The sequence below is a fragment of the Mycteria americana genome, chromosome 22 (genome assembly GCF_035582795.1).
Source record: "Mycteria americana isolate JAX WOST 10 ecotype Jacksonville Zoo and Gardens chromosome 22, USCA_MyAme_1.0, whole genome shotgun sequence".
NCBI classification, from domain to species: Eukaryota; Metazoa; Chordata; class Aves; order Ciconiiformes; family Ciconiidae; genus Mycteria; species Mycteria americana.
The window spans coordinates 5,858,890-5,886,453 of NC_134386.1; the positions used below are offsets into that span (position 1 = coordinate 5,858,890).

General features: G+C 44.7%; 2 protein-coding genes across 6 annotated transcripts in view; one reads left to right on the forward strand and one right to left on the reverse strand.

Annotated features, from left to right (window-relative positions):
- MYO1D (myosin ID) overlaps positions 1-741 on the reverse strand; it is a 196,340-nt gene extending 195,599 nt beyond the window's left edge. Inside the window, exon 1 of the mRNA XM_075523120.1 lies at positions 514-741. The gene's annotated coding sequence lies outside the window, so the exon portion shown is untranslated. The remainder of the gene's footprint in view (positions 1-513) is intronic.
- On the forward strand, positions 1-27,098 carry MAP3K14 (mitogen-activated protein kinase kinase kinase 14). 5 transcript variants are annotated; one of them, XM_075523124.1, is made up of 17 exons: positions 7-85; positions 498-599; positions 7,611-7,883; positions 8,438-8,507; positions 10,371-10,581; positions 10,709-11,317; positions 12,355-12,492; positions 14,683-14,812; positions 15,538-15,669; positions 16,873-16,977; positions 17,683-17,846; positions 18,220-18,370; positions 19,015-19,365; positions 20,525-20,631; positions 22,030-22,174; positions 22,761-22,861; positions 23,777-27,098. In XM_075523124.1, the coding sequence occupies exons 3-17, from the start codon at positions 7,631-7,633 to the stop codon at positions 23,939-23,941; spliced, it is 2,832 nt and encodes a 943-aa protein (XP_075379239.1). In that variant the 5' UTR covers positions 7-85; positions 498-599; positions 7,611-7,630; the 3' UTR covers positions 23,942-27,098. The 5 variants fall into 5 exon arrangements, with proteins under 5 accessions (XP_075379241.1, XP_075379239.1, XP_075379240.1 ...); XM_075523125.1 differs by having other exon boundaries at positions 63-85; positions 503-599; XM_075523126.1 differs by lacking the exon at positions 498-599 and having other exon boundaries at positions 1-85.
- The last annotated feature ends 466 nt before the right edge of the window (positions 27,099-27,564 follow it).

Below are 27,564 nucleotides of genomic sequence, written 5' to 3' on the forward strand. Positions count from 1 at the left end.
CTGTCAGTGAGCGGAGCGCCGCTGAGGAGGCCTGAGGGGCCGCGCCGTGCCGGGCCGGGCCGCGCCGTGCCGCCGGGCCGCAGCGGTAGGTGCCGCCGCTCGGGGGGCGCGGAGCGGGGCTGCGCCCGGCCACCGCCGCGGGGGCGGGATCCGGGGGACGGGGGGCGGCGTTCGGTCCGGGAACCGCGGGGCGCGTCTCGCCGGTAGGGCCTGGCGGAGCCCGCTGCCGGCCGGCGCCGCCGCCGCTGCTTCCGCCGCCGCCTCCGGGAGGAGGCTGCGAGGGAGCCCCCTGCTCGCCGCCCGGCCCCGGCGGGAGGGGAGCCCGCCCCCCAGCCGGTGCCCGCCGCGGGAAAGGGCCCTGTCCGCCCGGGAGCACCGGGGAGCTTTGAGCGGTGCCTCCCGGCTAACGGGACCCGCCGCCGCCGCTCTCCCTCGTCTGCACGCGCTGCCCGCTTCGCCACGGAGCACTGAGGCTCTGTCTGTGTGGTGTTTTAAAGCCTAGATGTCACTTGCCTGCTCGGAAGCTCCTCTCCTCGGCTCCTGAGCTCCCCGGTCCCCTGCCCGCCGCGCCTGTCCCGGAGTGCCGCCGGAGAGAGGAGGTGAAGCCGCCGACTTTGCCGCGTTCGCTGGGTGTTGCTAGGCGCTGCTTTCCAAAGCGATCCCTGGCCCTGGAGAGGGGAGGAGGAGGCAGGCCCGAGATCAGCTAATCAAAATATACAACTGAATAAGATCTGAAGTTCAGTTAAACTGCCTGTCTGCTCGCCTCTCACATTTAGCCCTAGCGCTTCTCTTTGACGCGACTTTTTTTTTTTTTTTTCTGGCAAAAGGTTAAAATGCTTCTTTGCTGATTAATAAGTTGCTGCTGTGGTTGATCTCAGATGCTTCCTGTCTACTTTAATCGGTTGCATTAGAAACATGTGTTCAGTGCTTCGCACATGTAAGAAGCAGCAATCTGAAACTAGCATCCATAAACAACGTCTAAATTTCTTTTTCAACTGGCTTTCTGAACTCTTTTATGAGTAATAACTTGCACCTTCTTCGCTGTGACATTAGCGATAAGAAATAATCGAATCGGGCTTTGAAATATGTGTCTGTAGTGTGCTGCTTTATTGCATTTTAACTAAGTTAAAATCTGTTATTGGCACAGCCACTAGATTCCTTTGGAATGAGTCATTTGCTATTAACTATTAAATTTTAACTGCTATAAGAGAGTGAATCTTTGTATAGCATGCTGTGAAGAAGGAGTATAACAAACAAACATGTAACAACCAAAAAACCTAAAGGATCTGTGGGACCTGATCCAACATCGCTGGAGTTAATGAACTTTGCCACTGTCTGTCCTGAATCTTATTTCAGTGTTAAATGTGAGAAGGTAAAGCTGAGCTTTTGCTCTAACAGTGATGTGGTGCCTAATTAGTACTCTGGCTGGCAAACGTGACCATTCTGTCTCTTTAACTTTCCTTCTGCCACTTTTGAAGTTTGCTGGCAAGTGTCAGTCAAATCTGTCAGCGGAGACAGAGGGCTAGAGGTCTGGAAGACAGAAAAATCTCCAATTTCCAAGAAGAGCAGCTGACTCGGAGTAAAAGACCCCCGAGTTAGGAAAGGGTCTGGAGATGCTGGGGAGGGGAGGTCAAGAGGATGCCTGGCAGGACCAGAAGGAGGCCTGTGAGGGCTAGACGTGTGGGACTTTAATCTGTAGGAAACTGGGCTTTGCTGGTCACAGTTTAGTGACATCAGGGCCCTGGGCCATGAAGGATATGGGCCTCGTCTTGTCTAAAAGGCAGTTCTCTTCTGCAGTTAATAAGAGAGTTTGTCTCTTGGGAGTTTGCTCAGGATGGGCAGTTAGAAACTACTCGATCAGCTCATATTTCTACTTTATAGTATAAAATCATCATAACTGAATTTGCAGGATCAGTCATAAATTAACATTACATAGAAATGCTTCTACCTATACTACATTTAACTAAACTTTTGCTTTTGTCGAGCTTTTCAGCCTTACTGCTTCCTTGTAGACTTGCATGGCATTTTGTAAATGCGATTGAAAATGTCAAGCTGCAAAGCAATGTATAGTAATAACCGCTGAAAACTTGGTCCTGCCTGCTTGGACGGAATTGATTTTAATGTGTGCTTGTGGTTATTGTTGGAAGTTGTCCATTTAGGTGCTTTATTATACCATCTTGTTATAATTTAGGAAATAGCTTCACTCCACAAGCGGGTCTTAAAAATCAGGATGTCGTTAAGCAGTGTCCTGAAAGCCCGCATGGGAGCAGCTCAGCCAGGCTGGAAAGCACAACCTTGTCAGGTCGAAGTTTGTTCTGATGCTTTCTGTTATGCTTGTTTGCAAAGCAGTTTGGAAAAATTAGCCACGTCTTTGAATGAATGGGGCTGGGGTAATGTTTATAAACTCTGGGCAGAGGTGTTATTCATATCTTTGTTCAACGTGAACAGCATTGTTAAGGGGGGAGGTGTAGTCAAGCTTGTACTTGAGGAAATGAAGATAGGTGTGTTTAGATACATTTAGAAATTCTGCTGATGGTTAAACCCAGTCAAATATTTTCCTACAGACTTTGTAACCAAACTGTTGCAATATACTAATGTCTGGCAACTAAAAAGACAGTTGAAGCTCATTATCCTGCTGTTTACAGTAAGCAATACAAATGGCCAAAACAGGATTTTGAAGTATTTACTATCAAACCACTTTAAAGAATATGTTTACATATTTATTATCATTTGTAACGTAACTTACTCATGAACATAAGGCTAATAGTGAAATCCTTCAAGCAGGCAGTTCCGTGGTGGTGTGGGTAGAAGGTTTAGCTTTCCCTGGTGATCTTCAGGTAAACCTGTGTGCAGCAGTATTTGACAACACGTGAGAGACCGAGAGAGCCAGTCAAGACTGTACAGGATCCCCTTCCACAGACAAATGGATAACACTGGTTAAAGAAGAGGAGGTGAAGGCTGTGAGCATCCTGGAATAGCAACTGGTGATCTGACTCACCAGTATTTTAATCAGTCAGGCATTCTATTTATTTTTACTTTGGAACTCTTAGATACGCAAGGGAAGTCTTTTTTTTTCTCTTAAACATGTTAACTTAAAATGGCATTAAGTGTGTTTTAAGGTAGGGGTGTGTGTTGAGTGCTACAACTCTTTTTTTTTTTTTTTTTTAAGTCCCTTCTGACACAAATTGAAACTTCTCCTCTCTGACAGCACTGGGCTTGTTTAAATAACCACCCCAGGCCCATGCTACAATAATATGCCTTAAACTGACATGGCCGAAAACGGAACCGTCTTAATTTCAGTTCCATCTGAAACGTGGGCAGGCAAGGAAGCTCATCGGTAGCATCTAAGCAGAGAAAGAGTGGCGAGGAGGCAGGGACAAAGGGAAGTGGTGCCTGGCGTTTGAAAGGGTTATACATACATATCTACTCCTTGGGCCCCAAACCAGATCTTTAGTGTGATTCATTTTTTTAGCAAGTGTCATCTTTGGTTTTTTCTTTGGTGACACGTGTGTTTTTTGACAAGGTTTGATGTATTTGTATGATGATTTTGTAGCTAATAGGTTCTTTTGGCTGCAGACTTGGCACTTTCTTGAATACCTACTGAGAGTTGTTAGGACTGGAAGGTCCCCAAAGGTGTTTGTTCTTCTCCTCAGTTGATGTTCCCTGCCCTAGTGATGCATAAATTCTGGCTCTTCCCAGCTGTTGCTTTGTTGTAGTGGTCAGTGAAGCAACACTGCTAAAATGCTAGTTGTGTTGTTTTAATAAACCAGTAGCAGCTGCAAAAGAGAAGGCTAACCTAAGTTAATGCATTGTTCATAAAACTTTTCTCAATAAGGAAGTGGGAAACCTCACTGAGACAACATGATTTTTTTTCTTTTTTTTTTCTTCAAACTAAATGCCAATGTGAAACTGCTGCTGAACATTCGCACTCAGACTAGGAGAAGAAATGTGCATACTTTGAAGCTGACTTATGAAGTCTTATGTGTAGTTTAAAGCTCTTTCCCAAGTATTTTTTAACCAAACCTATGGGCTGCTCCACAAAGTGTTAACTCAAATTCTCCAAAAAGCCATTGGCAAGGGAGATTTGACCCAGGCAGACCAAGCAGGACCCCATATGATGGTGTACTGCAGAGTGTTTTAGTGCTGAAGAGGTATTTGCATTACTTTTTCCCCACTATGAGTCTCTCTTTCTGTATACATAGTAACTTCATGAAATTCAGAAATGTTCTTTTAAGGTCCTTGCTACAAATAGCTTCCAGTTGAGATGGAAGAGCTGAAGAGGGTGAACCAGGACTTGTTTAGAGAAGGGTGGAGGGAGGAGGTTTTAAAGGAACAGAAAACACATGGTTATCTCTTATATTAGTAATGTTTGAGTGTCTCCTTAGTTCTGACTCCCCACAAGTCTCGGATGACCTTATCCAGTATATTAGTTTCTCACAGAAGCACGAACATTATTTGAGGGAGGAGTTGCCACTGCCATCGGACCAGTGCCTCCACAGCACAACTGATACTGTGTTTGGCTTTCATTCTGTAAAAACACACTTTCTTTTTTACAGTAGTGAGAACTAACATTAGTTAACCAGAGGTGAGTGTAAAACCTTAGTGAAGATAAGGAGCAAGTAGTCTTTAATGCTGCTAGCAAAAGCCCGTTGTGGGTTAGGGGTGTAGTATTCACTTTTATCTACTGCATCATTGCCCGACTTCCCCTTTCTTCCTTGGAAATAATGAGCCCATACACACATCTACAGAAGGAAGAAAGTCAGGGATACTGAAATCAAGAATTGCAGTTGAATCTAAGTGACTTGGATGAGGGAGAGGAGGTTTTGAAAACCAGAGGAGCAGTTTGGGCTATGAAACAACCACCCTCCAGCTCAAAAACTTGAAGCTCCTCATGTTGCATGTACATAACTTATGTCTGTACAGGAAGCTGTGCTCATCCTGGAGCAGTGGCAAGTAAATAGGCAGCCGAAACCGCAGCTCCAGCGTGTCTCATGTGGGTAAATCCTGTTCTTAGTGGTCTTGCCGTGGAACCTCAGGTACCCATTTACTGCTCCCAAGGCTCCTTTTTATCTAGAGCTTCCCTGAGAAGGGCTGCGCACAGGGACTGGGCCTGAGGGACCAAGTGCCTGCGTCCAAATTAATGGGGCTTACAAATGCTTTGCGCCTCTCTGGATTGCCACCCCCTCCATGTGCACAGAGATGAGTCTAGCCTGTTCAGTTCTGAATATGTAGCTTCAAGAGAAGTTATGCTTCAAAAATTATTTAAAAGTTCTGATTTTATTTTTTTTTTAATCACAACTTCTGCCAACAACGCTTTGTTGTATGTACCATAAAAATAGTTGGGTTTTTCATTCTTATAGGGACCTGAAAATTGTGCGGCAACAGTTAAACTGGGCTGGGCTCACAGCTTCTGTGCCTACACAGCCTTGTAGACCTGAGTCACACATTAAACTGTCTGAGCGCTGGCGGCTGCTATGTCAGAGGACGTTGCTTACAATAGCTACCTCTCTTTTTTTTTTTTTGTCGGCAAGTGAGGTATGTGCTTTGTTGACTTTAATCTCAGTAATGTTTCCTTGTTATTCTTTTCCATTTCAGAGGGCGACAGGGACTTGCAATTTTGCTTCTCCCCTCCCTCTGTTGTCTTTTAACTAAGCTGAGGAGTGACTTGTAGAATTACTTATTTTTTGGCGATGGGGATGGGTTTGTGCTGCAGACCTTGAAGGTCCTTGAAGGTGAGGGGAGGGCAAGGAGAGACAGAGTTAATGCAAATCAGGAGAGAGTGAGTATAAAAATAGCTCTGAACTTGTCAGTTTGGTCACTGGTGGCTTGGGTTAGTCATCTGGCAGGCTCTCTTTCTGCTGCTCCAAGGGATTATTTTACAGCACTGAGATTTGACATAATTTCTGTAGAGGAGAGGGAGCAGGACGGGCGTAATGAGTGGGATACTGTCATCAGCACTTCTTTTGCACAGCAGCTGTTCTCTGTTTAGCCGCTGAATGTGGTCATTGTTGACTTGCCTTGTATACCTGCCAGGTTGTTAGGTGACTCATTTACACATCACACCAAGGTCCCTGCACTTGGCTCCCAAACAGCTCCCTTCCCCTTTCTTTGGTGGCCCTTTAGGCATGGAGCACCCACTAGTTTTGTCATTTTCCTGATTGATCTCTGTGTTGCCAGGAGCCTGTTAGAGTAAATGTCCTGTTGCCCCAGGCAGCTGTTCGGGGAGGGTGGAAAGGAAAGAAAAAAGGAAAAGAAAATCCCTGGTGCGGGTTTAAACTGATGAGCCTCAAAGATGTGCTCCTGTAATAGTTCTGAGATCTTGTTTTTGCTGGCCGCCATTCAAATGTCCCTCCTCCTCATCTTATATTGGGTTCGTGGTACTTAACAACTGTACGTGTTTGCTAAGGTTTCTGAATTTTCATGGGTTGTTTAATGGAAATGTTAATTTTAAGATTTTGCACTTGAGCTGTGAGAGGACTGGCACGAGGAAGTGACCTCTGCGGTTAAGGGGCAATAGAGCATATTCTGGTTTAAAAGAAAACAACTGCTTTAACTTTTCCAGCATCCAAGGTGAGGGGATCGGGGCTAAACAAACGCCATCATTTCCTGTGGGCTTGTGTTCAGTGTGGTTGTAGGGAACCCCTAACTCTCCACGTTCCTGACTTCCACCCCACAATATACCCCTGTCCTGTCCCGCAGTGCCTTGCTTCCATGCTTCTTTATGCTTCTCCCTTTCCACCCCTGGCTCCCTTCCACCTTCCTCTGCGCTGCCAATTGGCCAAGATTTGGCATGTGCTGGGACTTGTTTGGAGCTACATTTACGCTAACTGGTCAGCTAGCAGCCTGCGCTGATTGACTCGCCAGCTGCTGCCAAGCGGAGGGGATCGTCTTTTCCAGCACCATCGCTGTCCTCTCTCCAACACCAGCTTGCATTAATCCGATACACTGGAAGAGCTCTACTTTTGTCAGGCTTGACCAAGTATTTCAAAAGTTATTGGTGATTAAGGGGAAGGAAGGGGAGCGAGGGAGGAGTTATGTATGGGCAGGCTGATTGTCTAGCCTTGTTTCTTTGGAAGGAAAAATGAGAAATGGATTTGAGGGTGACTTGAGTACAAGGAAGAAAGCAATTAGTAGGATTTTATGGCCATTTTCTGTGGTGTGAGAGCACGATGTAATTTCTCCTAGGTGCACTCTAGGAGAAAATCTTTGGTGTCTTCTCTTTTTTTCTTTTTTTTGGGTGAATATTCTTCCTGTTTAGTGATACAAGAGTTTCCTCTTCTATTTGGTTTCACTGTTTGTATTTAAGCTAAGGGAATATACCTAGAAATAAATTTCCCTTTGAAACCTGTGTGGTCTCATATTTTTAGTACTGAGAGTAACGTTGATTATTCAGATCTTCAGTGGTACAAGTCAGGGATGGAGAGCTGGCAGTCTTGGGTTCTTTTTCAGCTCCATGCTCAGAGGCTGGGTAGGACCTTGATTTGGTTTAAATTATTTGGTAATCTGATACCTTCAGCAGCCTCCTGTTTCTCATGAACTTGAAGCTGCTTCTGCCTGTGAAGTTAAGTATTTTGACAAGTGTTTTGCTTTGGTTTTTTATTCTTACCCAGTGACTCTCTGAACCTGTGAAATGGCAGTGATGGGAATTACATGCCAAGGAGCTCCTGATCCAGCCGTCAAGCAGAAGAAGGAGCTCACAGCTACCAAGGGGCTGAACGAGACAGTTAGTGAAAAGCAGAGCAGTGTTTGCAAAGTAGAAGATTCAAAGAAGGTCATCTTTCACAGTCAGTGGAAAATCCTGAGTGATGTAATCACCAAAGGAACAGCAAAAGAAGAAACAGAAGGAGGCTGTGCATCAATTTCTATTATTGCCCAAGCAGAATGTAAGTAGCAGGGTGGTCTGCTCTTCATTGAGAAAAAGGAATGTGTAATGCGGTATGAGATTTCACTCACTTTGCACTCCTGGAGAGCTGAGCTGAAATCTATTTGTAATCCCAAGTGGGGTGGAGTTGGTGACACATCCCAGTCTCTATTTAGGAAGCTCATGAAATCTCCTAATAATGTGGCAGCATCCACTGAATAAAGCATAAATAACAGAACAGCATGTGGCCATTGCACCTAGCTGCTTTGACTATAAATCTGTGTCCTGCTGGGTCATCTGTTCTTGGCTGACTTCTGAAAGTGCTTTAAAAGAGGGGGGAAAAGAGAAGAAAAACAAAATACTGCTGGGGGATCAGGAGATCGCAGTGCTGCTAAGCTATCTAATGCTGGGGGAGGAAGAACATAGTGTGGGTGATGTGGCACAACGGTGTGGTGATTTGTCTGGATCACTGCTTGGTTTAGCAAGTTGGTAGAGTTGTTTCTTAGTCCAGTTGTTACCAGGAGAGACTTTGCCTAATATTGAAGACATGTGATGATGCTGTTTTCTTTCACACAGGTGAAAACAGTCAGGAGTTCAGCCCCACTTTGTCAGAGAGATCCTTTATTGCTCATAGTAAGCGTTACAGGTGAGAGACCCCTTAACCTGAATACCCACCTTCACTGTTGTGTGTGCTGACTTGTTCCAAATCACCCTGGCTCTGTGTGCTTACACTATTTTTTCCAAAAGCACTCCTGTTTGAATTAGCTTTTCTGTCTGAGGTTCAGGAAGAGAGTGTCTTTCTCCAAACATCTTCCTCAAAGCCTTTTTGTGTTAGAAGAAAATAGAAGTTTAAGCACAAACCACTCAAAACGCCTTGCATTGTCTTATTGTCAATGCCTGCTGATTGTCTTCTGCCTCTATTTCTGGGTTGTCACGTTTGTTTTGAAATGACCGAGTCATTTTTTGAGGTTCATGGGCTTGAAGTAAAAGGATCCAAGGGAAAGCTTTCAGTCTTTTTTAACTGAACTGTCCTGATGCTTTTGAAACCATGTTACACCATCCCCTTTAAAAGTTGTGGGAAACTTAGGCTGCTGCTAGAAGTAGTCCTGAGAAAAAGGAACTACTTCGTTTCTGGGGAGGATAAACAAAAGGGGATGAGAGAAGAACCTTTACTTAACGACAGCATCAGCAACAGAAATAGAGTTGTGAAGAGAAGCTGAAAGTGGTAAAGAGGGAGTAACAGTTGCGATGGAAAAATGGGGGCCTGGGACTTGGTTTTCTGAAGTCATCTGGGAGTGAGCCACTTTTTCTTCATGAAGAATATGTGCCCTATTGGGGCACATACTGGAGCTTTAGTAAAGCGTTATTAAACAGCTCCAGCGCTCTCTGAAGTGGGTGACTGGGATATAGAATTAGGTGCTGCCTGTTTTCTGGCAGCTTTCAGACACTGAAGCTGGCCTTGTGAGGTATATGGTTTGACATTGCCCACTGACTTTATGATGATGTTGTCCCATGAACCAACCAAAGGAATGCAGAGTGAACCATTTCTTAGGGGTTTTATGTGGAATGCATGCCAGCTATATGTTCAGGTTCAAGGCAACGTGGTAAAGCCATCTCCTAGAACTCTCTTTACTGGATCTTTTAGCATTCAGTGGTGCACTGAAACAGCAGGAAAAGATGGAGAGAAAAATGCTGGCTGGGAACTGCATCGCTGTTCAGTAAAGGCAGATGATATACTGCATGGATCAACAGAGAAATTGTGATTTCTTCATTTGAAGATCAAATATCCTGCTTTCTCTTACAACTTGATTAAAAAATCTAACTACTATGATTGGTATTTAATAACTGCAGGCAAATGTTCCTCTTGAGAGTTGCATCTATTTGTATAGACCCCCAGCTGGTGTGCTGGCCAGTGCTGCTTTGTATATATATGCGTTCCTAGAAGTCATATTGATTGAGCTTTACATGCCAGAACAGTTTGGCTTTTTGAAGCTATTTTATTTGAGCGCACGTAGTCATCCATTTCTTTGGTGCAAAGCCCATTTTTCTTTCAAATAGAGCAGACGTTTATATTGTGAGCACTTTTATTAATTTTAACAATTTTTAAAAATAGATTGCATTTATACATAATCTCTGTGTTCACTATAATTCATAGACACAAACTGTCTCAAAGTAACCTGGAGACATTAAGTGCTTTTCCCTTTACTTTGCTGCCTAGACTTGCTGTTCCTTGCAGAATTTGCAAATACTGGGAGACTTAATGCTTTGCTTCCCCCACACACCCCCCACATTTCTTTCTCACAGTGCCAGGTATACTGCTGTGCCTTGATACTGAAGTTACAAATGCTACATATTAGAAGGCGAGAAGTTATGTTATCATTCTCTATTCTTTAAATCTCGGAAGGCAGAATTGCTGATTCTAATTTTTGTTCTGTGATCATAATTGTTAACTGGAGGTGTGCTTTCACCGTCAGATCTAAGAGACTTCATGCATTTTGGTTTCCAATAGCCGGTCAGACAGTCTCGATCAAATCCCTAACAATGTGGCCCATGCAACGGAGGGGAAGATGGCACCTACCTGTTGGAGAGGGAGGCATCGTGGTAAGACGAAAAAGAAACGTCACAAGAAAAGATCCAAGCTGAAAATACAAACAGTGGCTGCTGGCAGGCGAGGTCCCAGAACTCCAGAACAAGAGAGCTGCACCCCAATTCCCGTCCAGGTGAGAATCCTCAAACCTTCCTTTTGTACTGTTGGGACCCCTGCAAACTCCTAACAACTCTTGGTTGAATTTTGGGTGGCTATATTGAGGTTCCTGCTCAGCTGTTTTGTTTTGTTTTATTTTGTAGGAGGATGAATCACACCAAAATACTCTTTACAGACACAATTTTTGGGTTTCAGAACTTAACAAGGACTTGGTCTATGATCCGCTGCCATTTGAGAAACCCGAGAAAGTTCTGTCTACGGGCAAACTCCATTCACCAAGGACCCAATACAAAACAGAACTGCACAAACTGATAAGCCCTATTCAGTGCCTTAATCATGTTTGGAAGCGGCACTATCAGAGGGACAGTGTTCCACAGCCTGAAACTCTCCATCCTTTTCCCTACAACATAATACCCCCTCATTTCCCACATCTGGACAGTGCTCTCCATGCCATGAAACATAATGCTCTGGAGACGTACTTCCATGGTGGTCTCAACTATCAAGACAGTGAGCATCGCTTATCTGGCCTAAACTTAGAATATAGTTTCCCCAAATGTGTCAACCAGTCCATGAAAACCAGTTTGGACAAGATTTCTGTGGAAGAATACTTGGTAGATGCCTTGAAGGGGAGCGTGAGTCTCGGTGAACCACAAAATTTAGCCAGCTTAGCCAAGACGTGGAAAGGAGGTGGTCTGGACCCGAAAGAACAATTTCATGAAGCAGATGAAAATGAAGGCGTGCTACTTAATGAGGTGATCTTCTGACCCTACCACACTAGTGTCATGGAAGGCAGAGTTTCTCCTGGGCTTCAGAAGAGAGAGAATCTGCATCCATGTGCTAGCCTCTGTAACAAGACTGCATTTTCTGAATGGTTCTTGATATGGTTGGAGACTGCTAGTTAAAGATGTGGTTTTGTTTTTCAAAGGATATGAAGCTTTGTCTTAGATTGGTGGCTCTAATTTGTTCGCTCATTCACAAAATATGCATGCTTGTCTATGAGAAGTGTTTCCGTGCTTAGTCAGTCTTCAAACATGTCTTCTCTGTTTGTCTGTGAAAGAACCCAGTCCATTCAGGTGAACAGGCTGCAATATTTTATTTGCTATAGATGACCTGGACTGTGACATAGACAGAAACCAGGGACATGTAGATCAGGAAGGTGCAAACAGTATGTCTGCTGCCTCTGGTAGGAAGCCAGCAACTCGCCCATTGTCCCTTGCCAAACGCAGGGCTTGGGCATAGCAAATGCATGTAAATCTTAGAGGCATGATTCATTTCTTCTGAATTCGGTTCTCTCTTGCCACCTTAAACTCCTCTTAGAGGACTCTTCACTGGAATCAGCGTGACCGTGTCAGTATTGTCGGTGGAGTTCAGGGTGTCACTTACCTGTCTCAGTCTACTGACTGTAAAAAAGATTTAGCTCGCATGTAGATGTCTACATTTAGTCACATGAATCTTGTTTTGTTTGTAGGATTTAGCTTTGTAGTTATGTCCTGCATGTGACGGGAATAGTTTAGAGCTCCAAAGCTATCCAAATAGTGGTGGTCTTTCTTGGGTGCACTCAATGGGGTGCACTCATTTAGATCAAACAGAGCCCACAGAAATCAAGTAGGTCCTCCCATATCGTTTCATCTCAAGCCCATGACAAGTAATTTTGTACAGGGATTTTTAGAGAGGAGCGGCAGTGTCTTATCGTTGTGCTTTTTCTGAAAATGTTGGTCTCTGTCTGTGGAGCTCAACAGTTAAGTGTTTCTGTCCTTGCTTCATCTTGTTTTCTGATTTTAACTTCCAGAAACTAAAGCCAGTGGATTATGAGTACCGAGAAGAGGTTCATTGGACCAAGTGTCATGGTTCTTTGGGCATTGGCTCTTTTGGAGAAGTATACAAAATAGAGGACAAACAGACGGGATTTCAGTGTGCTGCCAAAAAGGTAATGATGTATGAGAAAGGGGGGGGGGGTCCTGACACAAGAAGGCATATGGAGAAAAAGTCTTCTCCTTCCAGCTACCATGGACTGTAGGTACCTTATTGTACAGTCACAGTGAAATGCTGCTGTGCTTATGTCCAAGGAAGAAGTTCAAGGTGATGGCATGGAGAGAAGAAGCAGACGGACACCCTGTATGTGCACAGGGGCTCAGGCTTAGCAGCCAGAAATAGGTTCATTTGGCCTTCAAAGCGTGCTGCAAGGGGTCTTGGTTTTTGTGCTGAGACAGGCTGAAAGAGTAGAGATTTTAGAAAGATTGTAAGTGTGTTCCTAGAGTCTGCGGGGGAGAAACGGCTGTGTGAGTTGCCTGCTTATCTAACTATTCTCATCTTAAAACACGTCTAGTGTAAATGGTGACATGGCAGGTATTTCTCTGTTGAAAAAGGAATGAAGAAGGAAAAAAATCAGGCAGTCGGTAGGCACTCAAAACGGAGAGAGCTTTCGTCTGGTCAGTGAGTGTCTTACGCAATACGGGCATGTTGTAATGAGGTGATTCTGTTACAGGTGCAGCAAAGGATGTGTATTTTTCCAGAAGTTGGCATAATAATCTATTGTACGCCAAGATATGCCATTGTCATACGACAATGAAGCGTGTGGAATATAACTTGGGTCAGGGTAGTGATTTGTAGGCAGCCATGGGAGGGCCTCAGAGGTGAAGGCAGAGCGTTAGTGCAAGTAGATGATGAGAATGTAAACCATTTTGTTTGAACTTAACACTTGAATAGTTTCATCATCTCTGTGAATGGATGCTTCTCATATTACTCCAATAGAAGACTTCAAAAAGTGTGTGGGAAGCGTTTATCTTGAGTACAAAAGTATTATATGCAAAATAATTGGAACTTGCATTTTTCAATTTAAAATGTTTGCTTTTTCATGTTTACATTGGTCTCAACTTGATGTATTGACTGTGGAAAGAGGTAAGTGGCACGACTAAGCCAGCTTGTCCAGTATTTTAACCATTTCATTTGTCAGCTGTATAGAAGCAAACGTATTTAAAGCATTTAGAAAATTATTTCCTATTCTGCATCCTCACATTTTAGGTGTGGAATTTTGTGGCAACATGACCAGCTTGTTTTCTGACAGTATGTAACTACTTAAATTTATTATCCATTTTGCAAATACAGTCTTAGGAGAAATAGCTGTTACTAGTGGGGTATGTTTTCAGGAAGGAGGAGTGGTTGTGCTGAAAAGGAAGACATGAGAGTAGGAGAAGCTGAAGTCTTTCAAAATGCCAATTTTTTTTTCCTAATTACTGGAGGATTTCAAAGAATACTTCTGTAGATCAGAAATACATCTTCTCAGACCAAACTCTTAAACCAGTGAGTTCTAACATGCAAGTTGAACACTTAACTATGACATATTTCATTTTACAGCAGTAACTGTCTTCAGTTACTGCTGTCTGCCTGTGTTAGAAGGGGACTACCTGACCTTCTTTCACCATGCTTGGTATTGTAAGCACCTGCTCTCCAAATTCTTGAGATTAAAGAAAACTAGCTATAGCTGGATTGCTGACAGTGAAGAAACATGATACATCCTTTTCCCACCAGAATCTTAATGACTCATCTTTTCCTTCTGGTCTTTGGCAAATTCTTGTTTTATTTTGTTTGGCCGAACTTAGTGAATAGAGTTTTTCTTCAACCATTTTTCTGGCAGGCTGAGTACCACCTAAAAAGGTGATAGTGTAGATCACTGCTTGTGGCCATATTTCATATTCCCTCCTGTTTTGGAGGAGTTCTGTTTTTCCCAAGTACTGCACCATCCTTAATTTTTTTTCCTCTTTCATGAAAGCAGAATGCTTAAGTTGTCAGTATTATCTTTTTAACCGAGACAGAAATTACCTTCCTCCTGAAGATTACCAGTACTCAACTATAAGCTGGAGGTATTGCAACCTGGCATCTTTTTTGACAAATCTTCACTTTGCTCAGACACTGAGGATTTAGGGACTCTCATCGTCCTTGTTCAGAATTGTTCTGAGTGTTCCAACTTATTGCTGTACCCACTGATTTCTGTTAACGAAGGTCGTCCTTGTGCCTCTGCTGTTAAACAATGCAGGACACTCTGACCCAAGCATCAGAGGGACAATTCTGTCAGGATTCATCACAGAATTTGTTCACTGCTTCTTCTTTGTTTCTCTAGGTACAAGTTGAACACTTCCGTGCAGAGGAGTTAACGACGTGTGCTGCAATAACAAGTCCTAAAGTTGTCCCCTTGTATGGAGCTGTGAAGGAGGGACCTTGGGTGACCATCTTCATGAAGCTGATGGAGGGTGAGAAAGGAACAGCCACAATGGAAGCACCATTGTAACTGTTGAATGCAGTGGACACTGATCTTCCTCCTGCCCCAATTTTAAATCTGTTAATTCTTTGATGTATCCAGAGTGTTCCTAGCGTTAATTCCTGAGTGGGTTGGGATAGGTATGTGTAACCCCTGCTGGTGTCTAGCAATGGTCTTTCTGTGGGGGGAATAATTTCCAGTCCTGCCTCACCTGAGTTCAAGATGTGTATCTCTTGAACAGCAGCTGCAAATTCTCACTAAAACACACGGCTGGTGCTGTTTTTTGCTTTCATGTTTGTTTGCATGGCACCATGTAAAGCACATTGTACTGGAACAGGGGATACTGTATAAGCAAACCTAGATGCTTCCGTTGCCTGATGCTCTTTTTCAAGCCAGGACCATGGAAAACACAGCCTGTGAAGAATCGGCTGGTGATCAGTAGCACCTAGAAATATCTGATCTGATCACAGAGTAGTTGCTTTTGATACAAAGCAACACCGTTAAACTGACACTAAGCAAAAGGCTTCATGAAAGAGGCCAGTTTCTGTGGGCAGTAAGAACTCTGGGAATAAACAAAAGGAACAGACCCACGTGTGGAAGATAAGGGCTGTCAGACCTGGCAGTTCTCATTTCTTCATCAGAAACAACGAGGAACGCTGATGATGCTGGGAAGAATTTGAAGATAAGCTAACATGGACTCTCTGGATTCCTTTCTAGGTGGCTCACTAGGTCAGCTAATTAAACAGAGTGGCTGCCTGCCAGAGGACAGAGCCCTCAGTTATTTGGGCCAGGCATTAGAGGGCTTGGAGTATCTTCATGCTCAAAACATTCTCCATGGAGACGTAAAAGGTAGGATGGTACTTAAGGTACCTTGTTCTTCCCTTTTTCTTACAAGAGGCAAACTGCTTGGAGATTAAGTTACTGAGTGGCAAAAGGTTATTTACTAGATTTTTCAGCTCTACATTTGAGATTAGGGCTTAACTTGGTTCTAAACAGGTGGGCATATCATATTTATATCAAGGCCAAGTGTCAGGTCCTGCACTTCGGTCACAACAACCCCATGCAACGCTGCAGGCTTGGGGAAGAGTGGCTGGAAAGCTGCCTGGCGGAAAAGGACCCAGGGGTGTTGGTTGACAGCCAGCTGAACATGAGCCAGCAGTGTGCCCAGGTGGCCAAGAAAGCCAACGGCATCCTGGCTTGTGTCAGCAATAGCGTGGCCAGCAGGAGCAGGGCAGTGATCGTCCCCCTGTACTCGGTACTGGTGAGGCCGCACCTCGAATGCTGTGTTCAGTGTTGGGCCCCTCACTCCAAGAGAGACATTGAGGGGCTGGAGCGTGTCCAAAGAAGGGCAACGGAGCTGGGGAAGGGTCTGGAGCACAAGGCTGATGGGGAGCGGCTGAGGGACCTGGGGTTGTTTAGTCTGGAGAAAAGGAGGCTGAGGGGAGACCTCATTGCTCTCTACAACTGCCTGAAAGGAGGGTGTAGCGAGGTGGGGTCGGTCTCTTCTCCCAAGTAACTAGCGACAGGATGAGAAGAAATGGCCTCAAGTTGCACCAGGGGAGGTTTAGACTGGATATGAGGAAAAATTACTGAAAGGGTGGTCAAGCATTGGAACAGGCTGCCCAGAGAGGTGGTGGAGTCACCATCCCTGGAGGACTTCAAAAAACGTGTAGATGTGGCACTTCAGGACATGGTTTAGCAGGCATGGAAGTGTTGGGTTGACGGTTGGACTAGATGATCCTAGAGGTCTTTTCCAACCTTAATGATTCTACGATTTGTCACTTCTTTCCTTCTGTCATCCGGTGGGTCTGACAGGCTGTTTGCCCAGGCTGCCCCACCACTGGGGTAGAGGAATCTCCAGGGGAGATAATTGGTAGCTTATAAGTAGAAATAATTATAGTTGTGTACTCGCTTAAGCCAGTGACACTCCATAAGAGTCATAGACCTTGGTTTGGGCTCAAAAAACAGTAGTTGTGTGGGCTTTTGACTTTTTTCCGTCTCGGTGACCGTAATACAGAGGAGACTGACCGATTAAAAACTTCTCCTTGACAGCGGAAAACGTGCTCTTGTCTGATGATGGGAGCAGGGCTCTTCTGTGTGACTTTGGTCACTCTGCTCACCTTCATCCAGATGGCCTGGGAAAGTGCTTGGTCACAGGTAAGGATTTTCTGCTGCAATTCTAAAGAATTGCCCTACTGACTCATTCTTTCTTTTTGAACATTTACATATGGCTCATTTGCAAGCAACTGTATTTTCCAGACTTAATGTTGCTCATAGTGTCACATTTATTGGTATTACTGTGATGTATCCCACTAACAGCTAAAATGAACTTAAGGTTGGAAGGTGGTCTTTGTCTCGCAGTCTAGAAGGCTGTTGTATTTTTTGTAAGATTATGTCAGCATACTGCATTCAGTGTTTTGTCCCTGCAAGAAACCACGTCGAAACTTAAAAATCTAACTCTGACTTGTCATGTAATGTCACTAAACAGCTGGGGAAGAATTCTGACCTCCACCGAAGCAAAATTCCTCACTGACTTTTGGGCAGTTAAACTTTACAATGCTTCTTAATGCAGCTGTTGAAAGAGAAGGATGTGTTTTCTAATGCCGAGCTCACCAATGGAGCGTCATGTTTTGCCTCCCAAATTTGCTGTGAAGGGGAGCTTAATACCTATTCTGTGTATAAAGGATGAGACTGATATGGAGATACAGCCTTTGAACAGCTTATAAGAGCACACAATGCTGCTTTTTGGGTTAAGGTGACTTGTTTATCACTTTAACTGAAAAGACAAGGAGGCTTCCCAGCAGTTGCACTGAAACAATCATCTAGTTTACATGCAGTGAGTTTTCATTTGAATGGTTTTAGGGAACTATGTGCCTGGCACAGAGACTCATATGGCTCCGGAGGTGGTCATGGGGAAGCGTTGTGACTCCAAAGTGGATGTCTGGAGCAGTTGCTGTATGATGCTGCACATGCTTAATGGGTGCCACCCTTGGACCCAGTATTACAATCACCCGCTCTGTCTAAAGGTAAGTGAACCAACGTATCTCCAGTAAAAGGTACGTAAGCCTGCAAATTCTCATTATACCTAGGTAGAGAGCAGTCATTTCAGGAAGGCTGGCTGAGAGCCAGCTGGGCATTTATGATGATGCCAACCTTGCTTTGGAAGCTGATCATTTCTTACGCCTGTTAGACGGCTGTGTATTAGGGCTGTTTCTTTCGTATCCTGCTTATGACTTGGGTGTGACTTTTTAGCCATTCAGCTGTAATAAAAGTACTGCTCAGGTCTCTCATTTAATGCTGTAATTTCAGTTGGAAATGCTCTCAGGGTGGGAAGAACCTTTCTGAAATCAAATGAAGCCTCTCTGGTCTAACCTCTTTCACTTCCTGTTTGTTACACAGATAGCTAAAGAGCCACCTCCTCTGAGGGAAATTCCACCTTCCTGCAACCCTCTCACTGCTGAGATTATTAAAATGGGTCTGGAGAAAGAGCCTGTTCAGAGGGCATCTGCGTCTGAACTGAAAACTAAGACCAGTGTCGCACTTGAAGAAGGTAGAAACATCCTGTATCTAAAGCTTCTTACCCGCACTGGTAAAGTGGCCAGTTGCTAGTTATGTCAGGGTGGCCCTATGGGAAATATCAGTATGTTTTACTGTTCAGTATGTTTATCAGTATGTTTTATCGTTTGCACAGGCTTCAGCATAGATGTATATTTTGGGGTTGATAGCTTTTGCCCGCAGCTGGGTGTTTCTCACCCAAATAAATTAAAATTTCCTGTGTGCTGTCACATGCTCTTTTCCCTTCTCTGCTTGAAGTAGACGATGTTGTGCTTTATGTGGGTTTATAAAGGTGTGTGCTGTGGCTGGGCTCGTATTCAGCTGAAGTATCAACTGCGTCTAGTGAGCTAGAGGCTGGTATGCAGCAAAACAGAAAGCAGAGGTTTATTGCATCCTAAACTGTAACTCATACTTGTGGCCCAGTCTTGCCTCTAAGACTCTCCATAGTTTATTTCAGCTTAATCCTGCTGAAAGGTTCTGTAATACAGCAAGAATTTGTAGAGGTGATCTGGTTTTGTCTTTTGAAGAAGCGGGGCATTTTACAGCAAGATACAGTTCAGAAACTCTTATTATGAAAGAAAACTTTTACCTCTTTTTTTTCTTTATTTGGTAAAGTTTGTATGCTTTTTGTTTTTATAGTGGGAGGTGTGACAAGCCCCTGGAAAGGCGAATACAGAGAGCCTAGACATTTATCTTTGAACAAAGAAAACAATCCACAGACGTCCCTGTCCCCCACAGTGAGCCCAGTTTCTGAGACTGGTTCTGACCCAAAATTGGCAGTCAAAGTTTCTTGTGTGAGCCCAGTCCTACCACCGCCATCTCTGGAGCAAACAGAGGAGGTCGAGGGAACCCCTTGGAATGTGTGCAAGGAGTTGTCTGAGACCTGGGATCCTCCACCTCTCTCCTCGACTCCTCTCCCCCTGAAGAGCTGCAGCCATGTGGAGAGAGCAACAACCATTTCAGAACAAGAGCTTCAGCAGCTGGAAATAGGTAAGTGATGTGCTATGTAGGGAATTCAGCTTTTTGCTTGAGAGCATGATAAAAATACAGCTGCTTTCTTTTGGCCTCTTGACAGTTATTTCTGGTTTTTGAGCTTAGATGTCATTTTGTTCATAGTTCCTCTCTCGTTACACAAATTGCTCAGCCTTCCTTGAAATTACCAAAACTAGTAGTTCTTAACCAATTAAATATGCCACAAAGGTAGTGGTCAGGATTGCCTTCCACTCTCTGAACAGTGGAGCGAACTTCTGTGAGAGGTGCAGGAACCTCTCAGAAAACAGCCAGTTTCAGACATGTGCTTATGTGCACTGTATAAACAGTGTCTGCAATTCCAAATTCATCTGAAATTTTAGGTTTTCAAACATAATTCGTTTAATAAAGGGATAAGCCCATTGGATGGGAGATGTCAAATGAAGCAGTATGGTTAAAATCAGTCTGCAACTGTTCTGTTCTGGGCATTGGAAAACCTATAGCCACCAGCCAACAAATGTGATTACCAGCAGCAATGCAGAATTTGAAATCCAGCAGTAAGTTCAGTGTGAAAATCAGTGAAGTAATAGTGCAGTTCCATCGCCCCAGTATAACTCAACCTTGCACTTTCTTTATCCCATATTTTCTACTCTTTGTAAATGAACTGAAAACTTCAAGCTAGGAAAAAAGTGTCTTGAAATGTAACTTGTTGCAGAACTGAGGAATGGCATTTTAGGCGTTGCTGAGGGCCAGCTTTCTTCTCAAATGGCTTTGGATCTTCAACAGCCTTGTCAGGTCTGGCTATTATCAGTGCAAGTTACTGCAAGAGTTGAGTACATAAGTTTGACCTTTCCCTGGATGGATGGATCTAGAGTGAAGACTGATGGGGACATAATAGGCAAGAACTGGGAAATTCTGGGTGCTAGTCCTGTCTCTGGCATTTTGCATGTCATTGCACAATTCATCTGGCCTTTCTGGCTCAGTTTCCCTATTTTCACAGTGGTGGCCGTAGCCTCTACTTAGCAGAGGAATTGTGTGTCGTGTTTTGCAGACCCTAATATCAATGTTCATTAGATAATGCTGAAGAAGCTTTGGGTATTAATTGCAGCAACTGTTTAGAGCAGGGAGACATGAAAGGAATCACAGGAAATGTCTTCCTTCTCTTTCCTTTTGCTTGCAGAACTGTTTTTGAACAGCCTTTCACAGCCTTACTCGCTGGAGGAGCAAGAGCAAATGCTTTCATGTCTCAGCATCGACAGCCCATTTGTGTCAGATGCCAGTGAGAAGGTGAGCATAAATGGATGCTAGCCGTGTTATTGTGGGCGGGGGGGTGGCAGGGTAACCACCTCTGGGAAACTGCAAGCTGTGACCAATGGACATCTGGAGTTTCTCGTGTTTGTTGCTGCTGTTTGACACCCAGTTTGCTGGAGAGTACCTTGGGAAGAAATCTTTGTTCTTGGACGGTGGGGTATTTAGGATTCTAGTTGTTCTTTAGTTTACTGTCCAGCATGGATCCCTTTCCTCCAGATGCTCTCCGGTGCTGTATACTCAGAGTAAGCATCAAGTGTGTGGATATGGAAGATCTCAGCGGCCTTGACCCTCTCTATGCAGAAGAAAGGAACTGAAGAAGCAGTGATGAGCGTAGGAACTGTACCAAGTTGGACCAAATGGCTGTGCAGCCCAGGGTCTTCTTCCTGGCCATGGCCACTAAAGGGATGTTTAGGGAAAGACCAGAAGAATAGGGCAGAAGAACAGAGACCCTGCTCTTGGATATTCATTCCCAGCCTATGGATCTGTTCTCCATTAACTTCTTTTAACCTATTCATACAATGACTTACATAGTCTAAGTTACTTAAATACTAAGCTTAATTAATTTTGTTTGCTCTACCTCTGGTGTTCATAAGGTAGGGAATACCAGTGAGAAACACTGAATAAGCCTTGTTGAACCAGGGAAGGACGTAAGCCCTTCAATCATTGTTTTCAAAGACATAGAGTCCAAAATTGTGTAGCCTGCCATCTACAGGAGTAATTTCTGACTGTGATCATCTTTGTCTCCGATTTCTGTTCCTCTTCTCAGCCTTCTAATGCTTTTTGAGGAGCATTGAGCAGAGTTCTGCACAGTAGTTCAGCTGTTGACACAGCATGGTGTGCAGCGTGGGATGTGACTCTGGGTTTTTGTTTGGTTTTTTTTCCTAATATCTAACCCTAACATTTAATTTGACTTTTGACTGGTACTTACCACTATGCTGATATTGTCAGATTGACCTTCTATGACTCTAAGATAGTATAGACTTTTCCAAGCGGTACAGCAATGTAGGGTCCGTATTTTTTTATGTACAGTTAACTGTTTTTCCTGGGTGTTACTTGTCACTTATTGACATTAGAATTTTATATGATGCTATACTATATTCTCCTGTCACTAAGTACGATAAAACCCTTTTTTTCCTCATCCAGCTCTTCAGCTGTTTATTGATTTGACTATTGAGAATAACTTACTATGTCTGCAAATTGTTGCACTGCTATTCGTCCCCTTTTCTAGATGGCAGGTAAATGTTGAATAACTCAAGTCCCAGCCTAGATCCCTGTGGATTTCTACTTTTTTCTTCCTGAGGTTATTTTAATGTTTATCTGATGCAAGCTCATTTTCTTTAGGAGCCTTTGACAAACTTGTGCTTACTTCTGCAGAACTCCATGAAGGCTTCTCACAGCTTGAGGGACACTATGAGCTCTGGGATTCATTCCTGGAACAGCCAGACAGATGGACAGAGCTTCAGTTGGAACAACCTGCTGAACCGCAGTCGGCACACGGACACTCCCAGCTATTTCAACGGTGAGTCTGACTTTCTAAAGTTTGGATAAATGGTCAGGTATAATTTTCTCCGTATCGAGAGGGTCTGGGATATGGAGTCTTTGAGCTCTTCTTATCCTTCAGTTGCTGTGTCAGCACAAACACTCCTAAAAGCGCATGGGTTGTCAAGAGGCCAAGTCTGCCCCAGTCGTAGATGGGTGGAAGGCACTCAAGTCTGTATAGTCTCGTAAAAGCCAGAGAAATTCCTGAATGCACGGAGTCTGGTTCAGCTTTGTATGCCTTGCCTCATGCAGCTGCCATGCGCAAGAATATATGCTTTATAACCATAAATGTCTACAAAGTAATTTTGAGGGCATGTTGTGCCCTCGATCATCTCTTCATCTCATCTCAAATCAATACATCTCTTCAGCTGCTTTCTTGCTAAACCCAGCTCTGCTCTGTGAGTCAGCAAGCCTCCATGCTCAGCGAAAGACCTACGTAAATTAAATGCTTAATGACAAAAACGAGTTCTTCTGATGTATGTGCCTTGCTAGTCAGTTTTTCTGTGTTGGACTGTGAAGTCATTATGCCTACAGCAGAAGTTAATGACTTCTCTTGCGCATTTCAGGAGTGAAAATCCAGATCCAGTTGCTAAGTGGAGAAAATTTACACATCAGGGATTTCCACAGGACAAAGGTGGGAGACGTTGCCACTGGGATAAGCAGCCAGGTGAGACACAAAGCTGGGAGTTAAGTACAGCATTTCGTCTGAGAAGCAATTTCTCCTGTAATGCAGCCTCATAATGCCTTAAAGCCAGTGACCCAGAAGTCCATTCAAGGATCCTAACGACGCGTTTAGCAACATAACTTCAGTCCTGCTGTTATGAGTGCTCATACCTGCTGCTCATACCAGAAGATGTTTTCTGAATCATAAGCCGTTGCTAATTGTCATAGGGACATAGGGATCTCCATCTTAGAAAGTACCTGTGCTGCAGCTTAAAAATCCTTCTCCTCAACTATAAAGATAAATTCTTTCCCCTCTCCCTAAATAAGAAAAACTGTATGACATTTTCATCAAGAGCAGTAATATCAGCTATGGGAAACGGGCTGTGTTTGGCTGTGATGCTTCTAACTTGTTAGGTTGGAGGAGATATTGGCAGACTCCAGTGAACCTCACTGTGGGCCTCTTTGGCAGACCCTGAAAGAAACTCCTGAGTGTTTGTGGCACTGTGACTCATCTGGGTGTAAAATGTGGTGATCATCTCTAAACAAAGAGGTTGCAGAAGTCCAGAAAATGTTTTAGTGGTGTTGATTCTCTTTGGTGTACTTCGTTCTCTTGGACATCACAAAGCAAAATATCACTAGCCTGCAGAGGAATTCACAGTGCTCAAACATAGGCAGTTCAGGAACCACCAGCAGTGGTCAAAAACTTGGGTGAGGCAATTTGGCAGCAGGGTGCATGCGACCTAGTTGAGTTTCTGAGATACTTTCTTACAAAAGAAGGTTAGGATGTTCCTGCCAAGCACAAGCCTCTCTCCAGGAGCTTTTCTTGGGTTGGGAAGCTATTTGCTGGGTTTGATAGAGGGATATTATGTTCTGAAAGAGACTTGAAGTGCCACTCAGATCTGTTTGTTCTGCTTCACAGATACCAGTCCCTGCTTTCAGTCTGGTTACTAAAGAAGGCCAGCCAGTTCACTACGACATGGAGGTCCCTGACTCTGGTATTGAGCTGCAGTGCACCCTTGCCCCTGACTGCAGCGTCAGCTGGACGTGGCGAGTCAAACACGGTCAACTGGAGAACAGGCCATGAAAGCCGTTCCTGTTTTGGAGGTTTTTACCTTGTTGAAAGAAGGAATTGCAAAAGCTTCCAGCCACCCCTGCCATGGAGCACCAAGTGCAGTTGCTGGTGTTTTGTGCTGAAGTAGGATAGCGGTTCAGCAGCTCACTGCTCTCGGGCCTCACTTCTGTTGTCTGTTCTGATCCAGTTCCAAGACATGTCCTGAGCTTAGATGTTCCCCAGAACAGCGGGAATTACTTGTTTTGGGTGTGAGTGTTAAGTTGAGCTTGAGAATGGCGGGTGGAAATTCCTGCTTTTCAGAGGAATGCGACTGTGCTTTTCAGGAGAACAGGGGGATTGGATGAGAACTCCTGTTGCTCAGCCTCCGAGGTGAAGCCGGTAGTTGCTGGGCTTGCCCAAAGGAGGAGGTTGGGGTATCTTCAGTGCAGCTGTGGTTGTTTGTGCCGAGGGGAGCTGGCTAACTTCCTTCTAGCTGGAGGAAAAACTTAACGTTTCTGTAGGCTTTGGGTAGCATCATCTCTACCTCAAGCCTTTTGCATGGGGAAAATCGACAGCAGTAACTAGCTGGGTTCTTGGTTTCACCTCCCACCCTTCCCCGCAGACGCTTCCTTCTTGAATCAGAAAAGAACTTTGTTCCCAGAAAGAGCTTTGCTTGCAGCTCTCATCTTCAGGTCTCCTCCCCGACTTAGGAGCTGGTGCTCTCTCTCTGGTGTTGCTGCCAACGTTGTCTGGCAGGTAGGGCAGGAGGAGGGTATTCCTTGGTGGGCAGGGTGAAGGGGTTGTATTCCTCCGTCCTCTTCCCACCGCTGACTTGGGACTTCACGTGAACTGTCCCGTCCGGGCAGCTCCCCCTGGAGGGGGAAGGACCGGCGGCTCAGTCAGCTCAGACAAGGTCTGAGTTTTGCTGCAGCGTTTATAAAATCTCACTCCCAGCTATCAATCGGGCCGGCTGCTCGGCCCCTCCGCTGGAGATCAGTGCCCCAGTTCTGCGTGGTGTGTTAGCTCAGCCTGTCTTCACCAGCACTTACGGACTGGCACGAGGCTTCGTACTGCTCCCCTTATGTCAAAACGTGTTAAAGGAGTGGGATGGGCAGCTGGGCCCGTAACGCCTTAAGCTTTGAACTATTTTTTACTGATTTGTGAATTGTTTGGAGTATACTGAAACTGCACGGGTCAAATTCAGATGGGCAGGTGTTGTCAGCCCTTCTGTAACCCAGAACAAAACCAGAGGGAGGTGTAAGCTATGAGTGTACTTGTTCAGGGCTGCTCGAAGTCCTTGCACGTCTGGAAATCACGGTCACTTTATGATCTGCTGTGGCTCTTCCAGTGTGCTGTGACTACAGTGGCCTCTGAGCAGGGACTTTCTACATCCAGGCTGAGTAGAGGAATGGCTCCCAAAAAGCAAGGTGGGCCCTGCTGGATCCGTGCTGGTTCTGGGGGACACAATGGGGCAGGAGCGTTTGCAGTTTTCTCAAGTAAAAAAGTAGAAAGTAGCTGGGAAAAGTTATGCTCTGGGCCTCCCTTTTTGAGGACCAATGCTCCTTACGCAACTGATACTCCTTCCCTTTGGTCTCCCAGAACATCGGTTGGTTTTTATACACTAGACAGTGACATCCCTAATCAGAAAACTAAAGTTGTGATGCAATAAAAAAGTGGAACTCTTGAAGAAAAATTAAACCTGTCACCACTATGGGTATAGTTTTTACAGCACTTTTTGTTCTAAAGCACTTAATACGTTGTCCAAAATAGACACCTAATTATAGCTGAAATGCCACGTTAAGAGTCTTTTTAGTAAACAATTAACACATTGCGCACATCTCTTCCAGGAAGGAGTGGGGAGAGTGGGTAGGTTGGCTCGATTTTGTTTTTTCAGATGCCATAAACTACTACGAATTGTAGGCTCTGGAGCAGGAGGGATCAAAATGCCTTCTCAGGAGCTCCCAAGCACATATTCAGTGCACCAACCAATCTCCCCACGCCTGGCACCCTTCCTAGGCTTCCTCTGAGGGGGGGGAGGAGAAAAACCTGTTGGTTGTTTCTAAGAAGAGTCTGTTGGTGATGTGTCAATATGACACATCACTGTTGGTGATGTGTCAATACGAAAGCATGGTCTGTTCCCTTCCCAAAGGCTGCATCTCGTGGCTTTCACTGTTGTCTGCAAAATGCTTCGATGTACAGGTGTACGGTTTTGTACATTGGTGTTAGACTCAAGTTCTGCCGAGCAGTAGGGCAGGATGCAGCAGCCCTCTGTTTGCAGGACTTCTGAGCTTTACACTTCATCTATAGCATTAACGTTGATCTCGGGCCACCTACACGAATGGGTGAAAGGCAGAAAACCCTTGTGAACCCAGAATGTCCTTGTTGGGTAGATGGAGATGTCCGTGTTCTCCTGTACTCTCACACCAGCATTAGCCAGTATCTCCATCCTGTTCGTTTTGTCCAAAACCTTCAGTCCTATTTTGCTGCCACCTCAAGTGAGAAAGTGAGGCTGCAGATTTCCACCTAACAAATCTTCTATGTGACAGCCGGCCAGACAAGCGGGCTGAGGCATCAGCAGTCCCTGCCGGATGGGAAAGACACTTCGGCTAATACCACAAACCACTGGTGCTTTCTTACTGTCCTGAAATGTGGTTCTGCTCTCAGGAGTATCTCCAGGGTTTCCATGGTTTTGCTACCTACCAGCTTGGGATCTCCTCGACTCTTTCCTGCTGCCAGGACAGTTTCCTCTTAATTTGGCTGGTCATTATTGCTGTGCCAGGCATAAAAAGTCCAGTTTCCAGATCAAGGCTAGCTGTGCAATACTGACAGAAGAGAAAGTCAGGAAAGCTTTTTGTTATCCATGTTAAAATTTGGCTGAAACTGTGTGTAGTAACATAACTAGTCTTCAGGACAGAACCCCAGTTCAGGGTAGGGAGGACAAATAGCAGTAGGAGTGATAAACACAGATGGCTCTTGTCGTGTAGCTTCTTCCGAAAGTCTGGAAAAATCACTGTTGGCAAAGCAATATGAAGCTGATAATCTCTTTGGGATGGGCAGTACTGGCGTGGGTGAAGACGATGGAATGACTAGCTTGTATTGAATGAATGACACTTTATAAAACTGTGATTTCTTGAAATTAACGTTTTGACCTGCATTTTCACAGGGAAAAAAATAAAGCTGGAAAAAAAGATTCTTCATTCTCATTGCTAGTGGTTTGACATGTTGTCCCAGAGAACACGACAACGGTGCTGAATAACACATTTTTCAAGAAGGGAAGCCCGGTCTGATTAAACTCTGCTATTATGACCCTCGTTCTTGGGGGATGCAGGGAGAAGTCATTTCTGCGTATGAAGAGGCAGCAATAACTTTGATAGATCTGAGCACAGGATTTGCTAAATATACTGGCATCTCTGTTTCCAAGTAGAGAGTCCCTTTTCCTCCTCCTGTCCCGTTGCAGGCAGGGAGATTCGCTGTGCTGGGAGCTGCTGAGTCTTCCCCTCGATAGTGCAAATCGATAGTGCAAATCGATAGTGCAATGCCACTGCTGAGTCTTCCTCTCGGTAGCGCAATGCCAGAGGCACCAGGTTAGGCAGGCAGAGCCCTGGAGATTCGCCCACACCTTTCAGCAAGTGCTTCTGCTCGCTGTTTTGGTGCGG

Coding starts and splice junctions, on each gene's coding strand:
- MAP3K14 (XM_075523126.1), top strand. CDS start 7,631: ATGGCAGTGATGGGAATTACATGCCAAGGAGCTCCTGATCCAGCCGTC. Junction 14,813..15,537: donor CTTCATGAAGCTGATGGAGG/GTGAGAAAGGAA, acceptor ATTCCTTTCTAG/GTGGCTCACTAGGTCAGCTA. Junction 20,632..22,029: donor TGTCAGATGCCAGTGAGAAG/GTGAGCATAAAT, acceptor TTACTTCTGCAG/AACTCCATGAAGGCTTCTCA.